The sequence below is a fragment of the Zingiber officinale genome, chromosome 2A (assembly GCF_018446385.1).
Source record: "Zingiber officinale cultivar Zhangliang chromosome 2A, Zo_v1.1, whole genome shotgun sequence".
In the NCBI taxonomy this organism is placed as follows: domain Eukaryota; kingdom Viridiplantae; phylum Streptophyta; class Magnoliopsida; order Zingiberales; family Zingiberaceae; genus Zingiber; species Zingiber officinale.
Window position 1 is genome coordinate 127803503 of NC_055988.1, and position 16869 is coordinate 127820371.

Genomic DNA, 16869 nt, shown 5'->3' on the forward strand with positions numbered 1-16869 from the left:
AGTAAAGTTAATATCAACAGTCGAGCGGTGACTATAAACCATTGAGCAGTGATGCTTAAGCTGAGCGGCAACTATAAACTCTCATTACAAAATTACTGTAAGTCGAGCGACGGCTATAAACTCTCGTTTTAAAATTATTGAAAGTCGAGCGGCGACTATAAACTCAGGACCAACGTAAAACAAATAGCCGAGCGGCGACTATAAATTCTAGCATGTTAGTAATTCAGAGTCGAGCAACGACTATAAATCCTGGAATTTGTAATAATCACCAGCCGAGCGGCGGCTATAAACCCTTGCCTTTAAGAATAGCAGCCGAGCGACGGCTATAAACCTTGGTAAAGGAAAACAATAGCCAAGAGGTGGCTATAAACCTGGAAGTCAACGAAAATATTAGTCGAGCGACAACTATAACCCCAGAAGTCGACAAAAATATTAGCCGAGCGACGACTATAAACCTGGGAGTAGACGAAAACAGCAGTCGAATGACGGCTATAAACCAAGGAGTTAATGAAAAAAAACAGCCGAGCAGTAGCTATAAATTCTAACATCGCCACTCGAGATGAATCGGAGCCAAGCGATGGCTTTAAACCTGAGTACAATGTAGTTTGAGAGTCGAGCAACGACTATAAAACCTTGAGCCTTGATAGCCAACCAGCCAAGTGGTGGATATAAACTAGAGTACAATGGGGATAACAGTCGAGCGATGACTATAAACTCTGGATAGTCAATATTCAATAATCGAGCGGTGAATATAAACCCCGGTTCAACAACCGAGCGATGACTATAAAACCTAGCGGGCATCATCGAGACTTTCGAATAAAAATGCAAGTGTTAAACACTCCTAACCTGACCGGGTGAATCATAAGTGAACGGAGAGGAATCTTCACATGAAAACTTCAAGAGTGGGAGATACTCAACCTGATCAAGCCAAGCACCCATTCTTATTTATTATAATGGGATGTCTCTCAATCGCGGCTATGGGACTCAAACTATTGCATAGGGTAACTAAGTTAAATGGAACACGCTAAATCGTCGAGCGAGGATGCATGGATTAGTACTTAGTGGCTTCAAGGAAGAAATGGTATATGGAGTCGAATGGGAGGATATTGATTCACACTTGGAAGACTTCGAGGGTAAGGCACTCTATGTGCAGGATAGAGGAATGTTGAATTATACTTGGAAATTTTTTACAAAAAACTAGAGGAAGCACAAAAAGTTGACGAGAAACTTGAGAAGAAAAACTATTCTAGATCAGCAACGACTTCCTCAGGGAGTAAGGCCACAAGCTCATCATTGCAAACACAATCAATGGAGACATCAGCAAACAAGTGGTTGTCATCCTTCAACTGCTGGACGGTGGCAGCTATGCCGAGATCGAAAAGACATAGAATCCGATCGGAGAAGAGATGGTTGAAGCCTTCCGAGCAGAGATACTTGGCTCAGAAGTCCTCAAGTCTAGCAGGCTTGCCCTCTTGATACTTAGCTAGTTGGGCCCTAGATGCCTCCAACTCGACCTTCAAATATTTCAGCTCGACGTCTTGGTCAACGTTTTTCTATTGCTCTGCCAATCAGCTCGATTGTTCTTGCACCTGAGCCATCTTAGTTTCCATGAGCTTCTTGTCCAAGTCCTAAACCTCCAAGTTTTTCTTCTCCAGATCCTCTATGGTGTGAAGTTTCCAAGTGTTTGCTGATTTGACCTTGGAGTCAAAATTCCAAGCCTGCTTGTTGAGCCACTCGAGCTGATGAGCTTGCTCTTAGCTCTTATTCTTTTATGCCAATAGTGCTCGCTCGGAACCCACTAGCTGTTCGAAAGTCTTTTCTAGATCCTCCTTCAACTGAGTGACCTCAGCGATAAGCGCTTCGACAGTAGTTCGGGATACACTTGTTTCATCGTTCAGTGCCCGCAGCTGCTTATTTAGGGATGTAAATGAACCAAACGGTTCGTGAGCTATTCGGAGCTCGATTCGGTAAAAAGCTCGTTCGAGTTCGTTCGTTTATTTTATCGAGCCGAGCTCGAGCTCGAGCTCGATTTCGAGCTCGACAGTTTTATCGAGTCGAGCTCGAGCTTAAGGATATTCGGCTCGTGAGCTCGCGAACATGTTCGTTTATAGGTTTGTGAGCCAAAAAAATGAACCTTAAAATGAGCCTTAAACTGAGCCAAAAAATGAGCTCTAAAACGAGCAAAAAAACGAACTCTAAAACAAGCCTTAAAATGAGCTTTAAAATGAGCCAAAAAATGAGCCCTAAAAGGAGCCAAAAACAAGCTCTAAACGAGTCCGAAAACGAGCCCAAGCTCGCTTAACGAGTTAGGCTCGTTAACTTTGATAATCGAGCTAATAACGAGTCGAGCTCGAACTGTTCGCGAGCTTGATAATTCTAAAATGAGCCGAGCTCGAGCCTTGTGATAAAAGCTCGATTCGAGCTCGAGCCCGAATATAACTTAAATGAGCCAAGCTCGAGCCTAATACTGTTCGGCTCGGTTCGACTCGTTTACATCCTTATGCTTATTTTAGTGCTCGAGGAAGGCCAACCTCTAACACATTGTCAAACTCTCCACCCATAACTGTAATAAGTATGAGTTCGAATGACGCAGCAATGGTGAATAACAACTCCAGAGGAACATCACTTACCATAGTGAATTTCTGAGTGAAGCCGTCAGCCAGCTCCCCTGGCGAAATGGGCATTGCCCTACTCTTGGCATTCGCCCAGGCTGACCCTGAATATGGATTGTGTGCTCGGGTGATAAGGGGTGTGTCATCGTCGGGGGAGCGCTATGCGTCAGTGGACAGGCGGATCAGAGCCTATAGGTGTCTATGACCGACCGGATCAGAGGGCTCTGAAGTCACTTGGCCCTTGGACTTCGAGGGGTGGATGGTAGAGATTGAGATCCCTAGATCGGCTGGCGGTGGAAAAAACGAAACCAACTGTGCTAAAAGTGTGGCTGTCGGTAGCTCGAGCATTGATGGATTCCAATCGGATGAAGCCGGCGTGGGCAAAATTATCGCCCTCTCGGGGATGGCAGAAGACGAACTCTCACCCCGCTTAGATGGGGGTCGGGATGTAGGTACTTCCATAGGTGCCGGTGTTCAGGCTCCCAAGCGGGAGGTCCCCTCCTAGCAGAGTCTCTTTCTCCGCTGGCGCTAAAGCAGTGGCTCACTAGAACCCGCCGAGTCAGTCGACAACGACTCAGATGGTACGACCACTGAGACCATAGTGGACCGCTCAGAAGGAAGCTCTCCTGTGGTAGCGGCCGCACTGCTCCCTGCCACATGGCTTGCATCGTTGGTATAATCGGTAGAGCTACCGACTGGCTTAAGTTCGCAGTTTGCCAACTCGGCTGCACCACGAGCATTAATCTCAGCCTCAGAGAGCTTGCTCTTGTCGCTCAACAGAGACTTCAACATGATTTCGGTTGTAAAAATTGAAGTGAAATCAGTTAGATTTTAAGGCGACATAGGAAGAAATAGTTTACCTAATGAGCCGGACAGCCATGAGCGTAAGGGACTTAGTCCAAAAATATATAGAACACCTTTGTGCAGCAGGTTATGTATGTGGTACTTCTAACCGGCAAGATGAGCGGCCGCCTCGAGGTAGGTCGGCTCTCAACAATACTTGCACAAAGTGAGAGACTTCATCAACTCCATTTGTCAGCCGGTCGGGAATGATGACCATTCGGGAAGGCGAACAAAAAAGTAATGCTCCTTCCAATGCTTGTTGGAGGAAGACATTTTATCAAAGAATACAGAGCCCACTTGGGCCTGTATCAAAAAGGTCCCCGCCTCAGATGACTTAGGATAGTAAAAATAATGAAAACTGCGAGGAACGATCAAGATGCCGTACATGTGGAATAAGATTACCATACCACATAAAAGTCTAAAGGAGTTTGCCACTAACTGGGGTAAAAGAATATGAAAGTATCTACAGACTTCAAAGAAGAGGGGGTAGATCAGAAAGCACAGACCATCAAAAAATTGGTCTTTGAAAAAAAGAAAGGCAGTCGTCCGGCGATGTATATGGGTGTGCATATATAGTGGGAATGATTATTTGATAGTCATCAGGAATATTGTAAGACATTTGCATCTACATTATTTCATCACCGTTAAAATTAGACCTAGCGGATGTATACCACAATCCGACAACGGGAGGAGGAGGAGGAAGAGAGGAGCAGGCCATGGAGAAACAAAGAAAAGTAGAAGCGGGAATGTCGATGAAAATCAAGGAGCGAACGAACAAAGGGAGAAAAAGCTTATTGAGAAATATCGTCGGCGATGAACGATGAAGGAGAGAATCGGCAGAGAGCGTGCGTGAGGAAGAAGATGCGCTGAAGTAGGAGAATGACGACGAAAAAAGGTTTATAAACCCTGGGGATGGCTGTTCTAGGTCATTCGATCGAGGGCTACAGAAAACAAAGCCAAGATTTGGTCATTTAATTCGAAATGGCGCTTGTCACAATAATCGTGGATATCCGCCTCTCACATCAAATGTGCGGCGACAAAAAGCGGGACACATGGCACTTGGCGACAGGAGGCATTAATGAGGTTTAATTAAAAGGCATCGGCGGCGTGCTCAGCATTAATAACCAGAGATTTACACAATCTTCAAGAAATTAGGATGATGTCAGCAATCATTAAGAGGCACTCAATCACTGACGGAAGCAACGGGAAGTGGAAAAATTACTAAGTGCTACCCACTAGCATCCCAAACGATCGGTGCAGATTGAGAGACAGCCGAGCGGCGTCTCTAAACCCACGGAAAAGAGTGATAGCCTAGCGGTAGCTCTAAACTTATGGCAGAAAGTGACTGTAGTATTTCCTACAACCGAGCGGCGGCTCTAAATTCGAGTAAAGTTGAGCCGTGACTATAACTCTTATTGGTGGAATGCAAAGCCGAGGGGTGATTCTAAACCCATGGCAGAAAGTGACAACCAAGCGGCGGCTCTGAATCCATTTCAGTAAGTGATAGCCAGGCAGCAGCTTAACTCATGGCAGAAAGCACCTGCAGTATTCACCATATCCAAGTGGTTATTCTAAAACCGATCATGTTCGATCGGCTGTGGGGGTCACTGAAGGCACTGCTCGTCCAGTCAGTCGAAGATAGTAAAGGGAGCCCACCAAGTATGTGTCAAAGGCCGGAATAATAACCGATGTGGAGGTCAAAGTTAAGACGGTCAAAGGCATAAAATCACCAAGGTTGATTGAGCGAAAGGAGGACCCGCTCAGCCCAACCAGATCGGTCTTCTGGCTAGGCGTTGGCGACACCTCGATAGCCGGACGACCAAAGAGAGGAGAACATATGTGTGCGATGATGACGACCAATTGAGAGTCAGTCTGACTAGGCCTCTTGTCTGGTCTGACGAGGAACAATCTACCAAGCCGAGCAACCGCTGAGAAGAATAGCCTCGAGCGACTGGGCTAGGAATCCATGCCAATCGGCTCCCCCGCTCAGTCAAATAGTGAGACCCCTTGCTTAGCTCATTGTATCATTCTGGGAGTCAATGTCGCTAACAACAGGGCATGATCAGCCGACAAAATATACAGCGGAAGCTTCCAACTATCATGTCAGGGATTTGTACGCCCTGTTAAGGAAAGGTGTTAGAGACACTTTTCTGACTTGTCTTTTCATAGGACAGTTGGGAAAATGTGCATGCGCCTTGAGAAGCGTGCACATTTGCTATTAGAGCACTATATAAAGGGGGTCATGTACCGATGGAGTATGCGTTATTTGTGATAAGGCTCCTGTTGTTGTTATAGTTCTCTTTGTCATCTTTCTACTATTCAGGTGACTGACTTGAGCGTCGGAGGGCCAACACCGGGGACCCCTTCCCTGGCTCGGCATTAACGTTCTTGGTTTTACAGAGCGAAGCGGAGTCTTCACACGATTAATAGCTGAGCCACATACCCAACTAGCTGTGTTTATCATTTTCGGACTGGATCATATGTCAATTTGCAATCTTTTTGCAATTTGTCTACTATCTCTAGAGCTTTTCCTTTGCCTATTATCGTGGGAGCGATAATCTAAGGGGTTGCACCTGACTCGATCAAGCAAGGTCTATACTTTGTTGATGTCTTGCTAAGTGCTTCCACCTAGTACGATCTATCTATTTTGTGTTAACTTCCTTGCCTTTATCAAGTACCAAGATTGCCTCCGAAGTCTTCTCTGTAATCTCTACACCTTGCTATTTCCTTAGTGTCATGTTGTGTTGTCACTATAGTAACCTTCATAGCTATTTGCTCCTCTATAATCGACTGCTCCTCATGGATTGGTTGCTTTTTTCACAATAATTATCAATTCATATGTTTGATGAATAATTCCCGGACCAAACTTAGTTGATAATAGTTGGATAGCATGCTTAAGTGGTTCAAGATGATTGAGCATGGACACAGATATGATTGATGGTGATAAAAGATGATTATGTTTATCTCTAGTGCCTCCGTCAATCTGTCTCAGGGTCAACACGGAGGAGATAAATTACATGTGACTATTAGTCTTTGGAATAATGCATGACTGACGAATAAAGAAGACATTTATCTCGATTATGTCAAGATTCGAATTCGGACCTTATGATGATAACACTTTATAAATTAATTATTAAACTGTCCTGAGGAGATTGACATCGATATGATTATAATTGAGGAACCTACTGTAGGATGATACTATTCAATTACGAGTCGCCTTCACAATCCTCTTGGTACTGCCCATACGTTTCCATCGTTTCAACAATAGTATTATTGTTCTATCCTTTAGGTTGTGGAGAAGTCTTTTCATTATCTTTTAGAATTGGTAATATTACGAGCGGAAATATTTTTATAAATATCTTGGATTAGAAAATATATTTTTCTCGATCTTTTGGTTAAGATCAAATGTAGTGTCTATTCTTATCAGTTTAATATCTGATATAAAAAATTAAATTAATTTTTTAACAAGGGAGAGTCTCTTACAGGAGCTTGTTGCTCGGTTCTCGAGCGTTGCCCTTGTATTACACTACTGCATAGGTTTGGTGCACCCTTACCAAGTTCAATTTATAGCTCTGGGATACTAATTTACGTGTATTCATATATTATATTATACATGCAATATGTATAAAATTAAATTATGTTAATGTCCTTTTTCTTTTCACAGTGAAAATAAGTTGAAGATTTATTAGTAATTTTTTTTGATTATTTTTATATAAAAAATATGTATAATTATGATTCTCTTTAATTTTACATATTGATAATACGGAAAAGTTTCTATAAATATTTTTAACTGGCGATGGTAGAAAATATATATATATTTTTTTTTGATCTTTTGGCTTAAGATCAAATATATCTATTCTTATAAATTTAATATCTAATATAAAAAACTAAATTAATTTTTTATTAGGAGATAGCATATATTAAGAGACTATTAAATCATATCTAAAGTGACCAAATAAAAAAATTTATCTTGTAATAATTTTGAGCAAAATTATATTTTCTCCTCAAATTTTAAATCTAAATAAATATATTCAATCTATAAGATTAATGGAGTCTACACATATTTTTAAAGTGAACAAACAATTCAAAATTGTTAATTTTTGGATAAACATGCAATAAATTTTGATAATTTCAAAAGCAGATATACTACTTTGATATATTTCTGTAAAAAAAAATAAAAAAATATTCCTCCGCTTATCTCAGATTGGCTTCGCAATCATCTGTTAAAAAGTAAATCAAAAAATTAAGTAAATCACTATATATGGAAGAATATTTTCATTAATTTCATCAAAAAAAATTGACTCTCATCGATTTCTATATAAATCTATCACGACCAACATAGAACATCCTTTTTTTTGATAAATAGAGAAAAATACTCTTTTGACATTTAAAAAAAAATGTCTTGCTCAACTAAAACTAAATGTTGCTTTTAGCTGCCATTATTCTAACAACTAAATCTGTTGTTGGATGACATCTTCCTCACTGTTTGTAGATTAATTTATAATAATAAATAAAAGGCGAGAGCCTGCCCTCTTAAGATAGCAATGGATTAGATTTCATATATTTTATTTTTATCCTTGTTTATTATATTACCCAGCGCCTCAACTCAATTGTTTTTTTTTTGTTTTTTTAGTTACGTGTTAAGCCTGCTAAATTTTATCTTCAGAGTTTCAGAGTTAGATTATAATGTTCAAATTTAAAAATTAAAATTAAAAAAATAGATATTCATAGGATATATACAGAGACGGAGCTAGGATATTGGTTGAGTGTAGGTAATAATATAATATATTTAATAAAGCAAAACAAAATAAAAATTTTATAATTTAAAATTATGCATGGTATAAAATCAAAAAGCAACCGAGACTAGGCAATATATATATTGAGTGTGCCTCATTTGAACGAACTAGAGAAAGAAATAGTTAACCATGTTTCATTATATAATAGAACAGAACATGATACATAGAAGCTGACATAATAATTAAACCCCAAAGACAAAATGAAAACTAATCCGATGAGTTTGTCCAACTGGATTAGCCTCCCTAATATAAAAAAAAACTATTTAATCCACCATCTTCAAACAGATTCTTGGCTATGAGATGCACTCAAAAGTTCTTCATAATTTTGAAATATCAAGCCAACATCATCCACATTGAAATCTGCATAGAAAACCATCTTCAAACAGATTCTTGGCTATGAGATGCACTCAAAAGTTCTTCATAATTTTGAAATATCAAGCCAACATCATCCACATTGAAATCTGCATAGAAATAGTTACAAATGAATCAGACAAATTAGCACTTGCTATCAAAATTCAAAATGGAAAGCTAAAACTTAAAGTGATAACGTCACAAATGCAGTGGAAAGCTAAAACTTATAGTGATAACGTCACATATTCTGCATTAGTAGAATTACATTATTTTTTAAAGAATATATTAATTTCAAAGGAGAGTTATAAAGATTTTAAGTCAAGAAGTTAATTCTTTTGCTAACAAAGCAAATAATTGAAATCAAATATCACACAATATAATTACCTTACAATTGTTCTTTCCGAGTCTTTATATTTTGAAACTTTTGTATAATAGCTTCATTATCAACCATTAAAAATATATCTTTCTCTACATAGACAATAAAACTATCATTCATCCAATCATCACTCATTCGATTGCGCAACCTATTTTTCACAATTCTCATGGCAGAAAACACTCTCTCTACCGTCGCGGTCGCAACTGATAAAATTAATGCTAATGTCAAAAGCTTAAAAACCAATGGATACACCATACTTTTCTTTGACATAATTAACTTCTCTGAAAGATCACTGAGGCCTTTCAATCCTTGCAATGTTTTGTTAGAACGCATATCACATATATAAGTTTCAAGTTGATCATCAAGTACGAGAAGATCAAATCTTGAGAAATCTTGTGGATAAAACTCAACTAGTTGCAACAATTTTTCTTGTCAAAAGCCAAAAAAGAGTTTTGTGGACACAAACAAGCTACACAAAGAAGTAACTCTGTATTTGCCTCTGAGAAATGATCATTTAATTCTTGAAGTTGCATATCAATAACACCATAGAATAATTCAACTCGATAGTGATGAAAATTTGTCACTTCTGGTGGATTACGATGGGGACGACCACGTGGTGCCCAACGTGTGAACATATCATCCATTTTGAGACAATCAATGTAATGTTGTCAACAAAAACAGTGAACCTTTTCTAAAAATGAATCTCAACCATCTTCTCTCATATTTTGGAGACGGTGTTTGCATACTTGTACCAAATCCATTGCATTTACAGTATCCTGATCTTTCTTTTGTAATGTCGTCAACAATTCACTCGAAATCCCTAAGACATGTTTCATCAAGTGTAGATTGAATACAAAATCAAATGAAAGTATTGACTCCAATAAATTAAATGTCTCAGTTTTTTTATCAGGAGAACTAGAATCATCTTCTGAAATCACTTCAAGCACATCACTGACAGCAGAGAACATAGAAATCAAACTGATCAAAGAATTGTAATGTGACCCCCAACGTGTATCCCCAGCACGTTGAAGGGTAGTTTCTTGATTAAGTCCTCGACCACTTGAAATTTCACCCCTCCCCAGTGCCTCAACAACAAAATCTGAATGTTTCTCCTTAAGAAAATCAGAACGTTTGCAAGATGATTCAACAACATTTACCACATCACCAACAATACGAAAGAAATTAAAAATCGGAAGATTTTTCTTGGCCACAGCTATAAGAGCTAGTTGAAGTTGATGGACAAAACAATGTATGTAAAATGCACATGGGTTCTCCTTTAAAATGAGTGCTTTTAGACCATTAAATTTACCTTGCATATTACTTGCTCCATTAAAACCTTGTCCTCTCACATTAGCTATGCTCAAATTATATTTAGAGAACATCTTATCAATAGCAGCTTTAAGTGAGAGTGTTGTAGTACTAGTAACATGTTTAATTCCAATAAAACGCTCATTTACATGCCCACTACTATCCACATAGTGCAAAACAACTGACATTTTCTTCTTCATTGACACATCACGAGATTCATCAACTAAAATAGAGAATAATGAATTACCAATATCTTTGATAATAATATTAATTGTTTCAGTTGCACAGACCCTTACTATATCCTTCTGAATATCTGATGATGTTAACTTGTAATTTTTAGGAGCATTTTTCAATATCACATCATTAATCTCTTTATTATGAGCACCTAAAAACTCCACTAGAATAATAAAGTTACCCAAATTAAGAGAACCTTAAGTCTTATCATGACCCCGAAATGAATTCCCTTATCACAACAAAACTCTGATACAATCAATCGAAGCATTGAGACGAATACGATAATCATTTCGCAATTGCTTTGACTATTTGTGCAAAATTGATTGAATGTGCTCATCTTGATTCATCAAAGCTTCACAATTCATTCGAGCTTTATGATGTTCACTATCATGTTGGCCAACATGAATATTTAATCTATCTTTACCCTTCCAATTTATGAATCCTTCGCTAACAAAAGTCTCTTCTCCTGCTTGTTTTCCCTTAGTTGTCTTAAAGAGATAACAATACAAACAATACGCCGCATCTTTTTCTATACTATATTCCAACCAATCACCAAATTCCTTAAACCATGAAGGATTAAACCGTCTAAATTGGCTTACCTCAAATTTTCATTTTGGGAATTCATAACCTGAAGGTTGGCATGGGCCTTTTTGCAAATATATCCTTCGAACTTGATCCCTAATGTTAGCATTATAAGAACAAATTGGAATCCTTAGTTCAGGATCTACTGGTAATTGTGAAAAATCAAATTCTACAACTGTAACATCTCCAATATTTTCTTCTTCTGGTTCTGAATGTTTTTTTTTTTAAAATCTATGCATTGTAGACAGTGATTGCCTAATATAAAAAATGAATTAACAATCCAAACTTAAATAAAATCCTAAAACCACCTAATATTAAAGATAAGACTCACGCTTTTTGCTTAATTGCATAATATAAGTGTAAATAACTAAGCAAACACAATTAAGTAAACATCAATGTATAAAAATGAATAAAAACAATGGATTTATGCCGAGCAGTGATGCGGTCACACCAAGACAGCGATGGTCGTTAAGTGCAGGACCGAATTGGTTGCACTCGTACGCTACCACGCAGGCATTGCAGGACCAAATTGATTACAAGAAAAAATTGTCCACAAAACTCTTTTTTGGCTATTAATTTTGCAATAATTTTGAATCCACCAGAAGTGCCCAACATTTGGTTACGCTCACCAATTCGGAATTGGTTGCAATAGTTTTCTCTCATATTAACTATAACATTAGACATTAGTAGCTCTTAATTTTGTAAGCATATGGTAGAAAACAAAACAATATACAGATAACTAATATTAGTTGTGGAAACAAAACTTAGAACTTAGAAGTGCCTCGCTGCCTCGCTGGTTTTTTGCTTCGGAACAAGAAAAAAAAACATTTAGGGTTAAGGCTTTAAGGGTTACCTTAAGCTTCTTAGTTTGATAATTACTATGGAGTGCGACGACAAGGGAGTAAGGGAGGAACCGAGGAAGATGAAGTCAAAGAGGAGGCGGTGAGGAAGGACTGCGTGACCGCGTGAGCTACGAGCCTACGACGACTTGCAGCGGAGGCGTTTGTGAAGTTGTTGCAGGTGTGTAGCCGACGGCGTGGTCCGATGGTTGCGCACACGATGCTTTTTTCTCAACTCGTGTTCCTCTGTCTCTGGCCTCTGCAGTTCGGCGAATCGACGTCACGACGTGGACGTTTGTCGTGAGGTCACTGTGAAGAGGGGAAGAGAGCGATTAATTTAGTTAGGATTTGATTTAGGGTAAAAAAAATCTTAATAATATTTTTTTTGTTCGGGCCCAGTGTGGGCAACTGCCCACACTGGGCCCATGTAAGCTCCACCCATGGATATATATTTAGGGTGTCTAATAATATTTTTTATTATTTTTAAGGGTTAAGCCAATTACATTTTACCACTATGATTTAGGAGTTATGTTATAGTATTTAAACTAAATATATATATATATATATATATAAAACTAAAAAAAATTAGTTACTCACAAGGTATTATAATATATGTATTTAGAATTTACGATTTAGAAAATATTATTTTTAAAAAGAAATAAAAAAAAAATTATGATGAAGACACCCCAATGCATTGGAGGTGCCTTGAGTCGGGCACGCACGAGTCCACAACTAGTATTAAGTATACCCAGGTGCTCATGGGATATATGACATAAGAGGTGCAACATATCAAAATTTTATATATAAAATTTAATCGACTATTCAGGCCAAATATAGAAAGATTCTACCAGATCTAACTCCATACTCAAATTTGAAAATCCTTATACCTAATTATCTAATTATTTAATTAGATCCAAAAAATCTCTTCGTACCCTCTTCTATTTAGAGAAAATTATCATCCCTAAGCTCTCCTTTATTTTTTTTTTAAAAAAGTCATGAATTTTTTTAAAAAAATCCAATAATAAAGGGCACATTGGTCAAATGCAGCTAAAAATAGACATTTTGGACCATCTCCTGCGAGTTTATCTTCTTTTATTCAAACGGTTTTAAAATATATTCTTATATTTAATTTTATTAGTTAGTGTATTTAATGTCATTTGATTCATAGTAGACCCTCCATATATGTTTTTTTTTGTTGGAGCTAATCTTCGCCGTTGTCTCTTAAGTATTCGTGATTTAATTCTTAGATTTTATAGGGATTTGTTTCTTAAAATGAGACTTGTAACTAACAAATACTTAACTTCTACGTACATAAATATTTTCCGATTTATCCTGATAACTGATATGAAATTTTCATGAGACCGAACCGGTCCTCCACGCTTGACGTTCTGGTTAATTATTTTTGTCCCTGGAGCTATGGTGCAACCATAAGGGTGCTCAGTTATCTCCCAAACACTTACGATTCAATTTCAGCTACAGCGTATTTACAGAGATTTTTCCTTCAAATGAGACTTGCAACTAAGAGATATTGGACTTCTGAGTAATCCACCACAAGTACTTCTCGATTTATCCTAGTAATCGATAAAAAATTTACATAGAATTGAACCGAATACTACAGACTTGATGTTATCTAATTTAATTAATCATATTTTTTTTTTTTTTGTTGAGCTAATCCCAAGCATTTATCCAATTCCACTTAAGCTTTTCCCACCCTACATCATAGTAATATTATTTAAAGATCACTCGTGGGATTACTGCACAGTAGGAGGGTAGCAAATTGTTACTCGGTATATGATTCGATTTTTAACTTATAATATATTTATAGAGATTTTTTCTTTAATTAGACACGCAATCATGGGATATTAGACTTCTTGACCGCCCATCGTGAGTGTTTATCGATTTACCCTGACGATTGATGGAAAATTTCTGTGAGACTGAATCAGTCATCCTAAGTTCGATGCTATCTTGTTTATATTTTTTTATTAAATTTAAATATCTATTATCATATATCATCAAACTTTTATTCCATTGCATTTTAAAATTAGCATATATAAATAAACTTAACCATAATAATTTTAAGATAACAAAAAAATAAACCTCATATATTTTTTTATCTTAAAAATAATTTTATTTAAGTATTGCATAAAAATTATAACCATATATATACTAGAATAAGAATATTTAGCAACTAAGATATAGTTGCTACCATTTGTAATAATTATGATCATAGGTGATATAATAATATCAAAGTGATTTTAATTAATTTAGAGTACTCTTAATTAAATTGATAAGTATTTTTCATCCATCAAATTAACACTAAATTTAAAGAATGAATAAAAATTATATGGAATTAATATTTAAATAATAATATATTATTAAAAAATAGTTTTTTAATAATAATATATTATTAAAAATTATATATTTTTAATAATAATAAAAATAAAAGGTACTCTATTTTTCATAATTTTATATAATTATATAAGGTTGCAAATCAACCGAACATTTGTGAACAAACTTGGTGTTTAGTTTGGTAAAAATTTATTTATGTTCGTTCAATATGCATAAAATTAATTAAATAAACAAACTTTAATAACTCATTTAACTAAAAGAACAAAATTATATATATATATAGTTGATTCACCTTCATGAACAATTTTCCTGAACAACGTTTGTAAATCATATTCATCTATAAAAATACTTTTCAATTTACTAATTAAATAAAAAAATAAAATGAACAAATAAATTTATATTATCAAACTCAATAACTAATCAAATAAAAATTTAAAAGTTTCAAATAATCAAATAAATTTAAATTGAAAATTCAATAATATCTAAATGAATCAAGATCAAACCTAATTTAAACCTATAAAAAAAATTAAATCAAATCAAATTTAAATAATTATTTTAATAATTTAATTTATTTAAAATTTGACTCAACTTCACTCGTTTATTTTATCAAATAAGTATGAATAATATAAATTTAGTTCCTATAGCTATATGCCATAATTTTTATATACTAATATATTAGAATATTTAAAAATTTAAAATTAATGTAAAAATGTTTGTAGTTATTATTACTCAAAGGCTCCATTGAAATTGTGTCGGTATCGCCTTCATCGTCTCCCACTTCTCCCTCCTTTCGATCTCCCGTTGAGTCGGTGGAGATGGTGGCGGAGCTGATATCCCTGGCGCCGGTGGCTGAGACCTACCAGGAGGAGAGCGAGACGAAGACGGAGCTCGTCACCCTCGACCTGCTGGGTGGCCGCGGTGACCCCGACCGCGCCGCGCTGGATCTCGAGCTCCAGGTCACTGCCGGCTGGGCGAGGCGCCTCGTTCCGCTGGTATGCCCCCTGGCTCATATCTCAATCCACTTCGATTTCTTCCGAGATTTGGTCTTGATTGCCTTTTCAATCATTCCGTTTTGGCGAGAATCCCTTGTTCGAATTCGAAAAGGAGGAGAAATTTTACTTCTTCCATCCCTTCGTTGGTTTTTCAAATTCCTGTGGATCGTACTACGAAACCATTTACTTCCAATCCAGTCCGTACCGAATTCTCTGTTGACGAAGATTGTGCTCTCTTCCGGCGATTTTGCTTTCGAATCGTAGACGGTTCATTTTTAATTCTTATGAATCTTCGATCGTCCTGCTCAGTACGCATGCTGCTCTCCAAATCCCTAATTCCGTCCCTTTTTAGTTGAATCCCCCTTTTTTTTAATGAATTGAATCGCGTTTTGCGTTTATTAGGTTAGAAATTGCAGGTTTGATTGCACAAATACGACTAAAATTCCGTATCGATTCCATGGTTACAGTCAGCGAAGCTGTATCTCTCACCCCCTTCGCCGCCCTCCCTCGGATTCCTCGGCCTAAAGCAACCTCCGGCGGCGAATACGGCCTCCGCCTCCGCTGTTCCCGGCTCATACCGCAGCGTCTGTACTCTGGAGAAGGTCAAGTCGGCGCTCGCGAGGGAATCTCTCGCTAACAAGCGTTCCCCGCCTTCCCCCTCCTCTTCCTCCTCTTCCTACGCTTCCGCCTCCGCCTCCGCGACTACCATCACCGCCTCCTCCTTCTCGGCCAAGCGGCTCAAGGAAGCTGACAAAGAAGACGGCCATCCCCGGGCGATGGCGGTGGCCGCGTGCCCGGAGTGCCTCCTCTACGTGCTCATCTGCAAATCCGACCCCTGGTGCCCCAGGTGCGCGGCCCACGTGCCGGTCCACGGCCTCAAGAAGAAACCACGGCTAGACCTCAACTTCTCCTTCCAAGCCTGCAACCAGTCAAACTGAGAAGATCAAGACGACGATTACGATCCATGGCCCGTAGACAAAAACCTTGCTTTCGCTCGATTATGAACTACGTATCTACTGCATGTTCTGGCGATACGATCTGGAAGTAATTAATCCGGCTTTCCACTGGCGTCTTCTCCTCCTCTCTCCTCCGTTCCATGATCTTCGTGATCGTCGTTCGTTATCTCTTTATGTTGGTCCTGGAACGGATTGACGAGAGAGCGTTAGAGACGAGCGTATTTATCTTTTGCGATTATTATATATCATTGTCGTTTAGAGACCCCACGGATCATTCGAGATGATAAGTGGTAGCATGTTTACCACATGAGATTATGGGGTCAAATCATAAGATTGTCATGGTGTAAATCTTCGGACTCTGTGCAACTTATCCTACCACTATTGATCTTTTCGGCTGTCTTGATTTATTTTTCTCGTGATGACCTGAGATCGGGTGTGACGGGAGCGTAGGGGTGAGCGATTTCATCTTTTGTCACATGATCGTCGTCGTTCGGACTTCACGGATCTAATATGATAAGTGGTGGCATATTTGTCACATAAGGTTGTGAGATCGAATTGTAGGGTTGTTAGTACGTAAATTTTTGAATCCTGTGTAACTCATTTCATCATCATTTATTTTTTCAACTATCGG

The 16869-nt window shown here is 37.8% G+C and overlaps 1 protein-coding gene and 1 pseudogene across 1 annotated transcript; both read left to right on the forward strand.

The window, feature by feature from the left end:
* Window positions 1-6829: 6829 nt before the first annotated feature.
* Window positions 6830-7008, forward strand: LOC122044485 (annotated as a pseudogene).
* Window positions 7009-15023: 8015 nt separating this feature from the next.
* On the forward strand, window positions 15024-16645 carry LOC122042287. The gene is made up of 2 exons (XM_042602319.1): window positions 15024-15282; window positions 15750-16645. Exons 1-2 carry the CDS (start codon window positions 15106-15108, stop codon window positions 16218-16220), a joined length of 648 nt encoding a protein of 215 aa, XP_042458253.1. The 5' UTR covers window positions 15024-15105; the 3' UTR covers window positions 16221-16645.
* The last annotated feature ends 224 nt before the right edge of the window (window positions 16646-16869 follow it).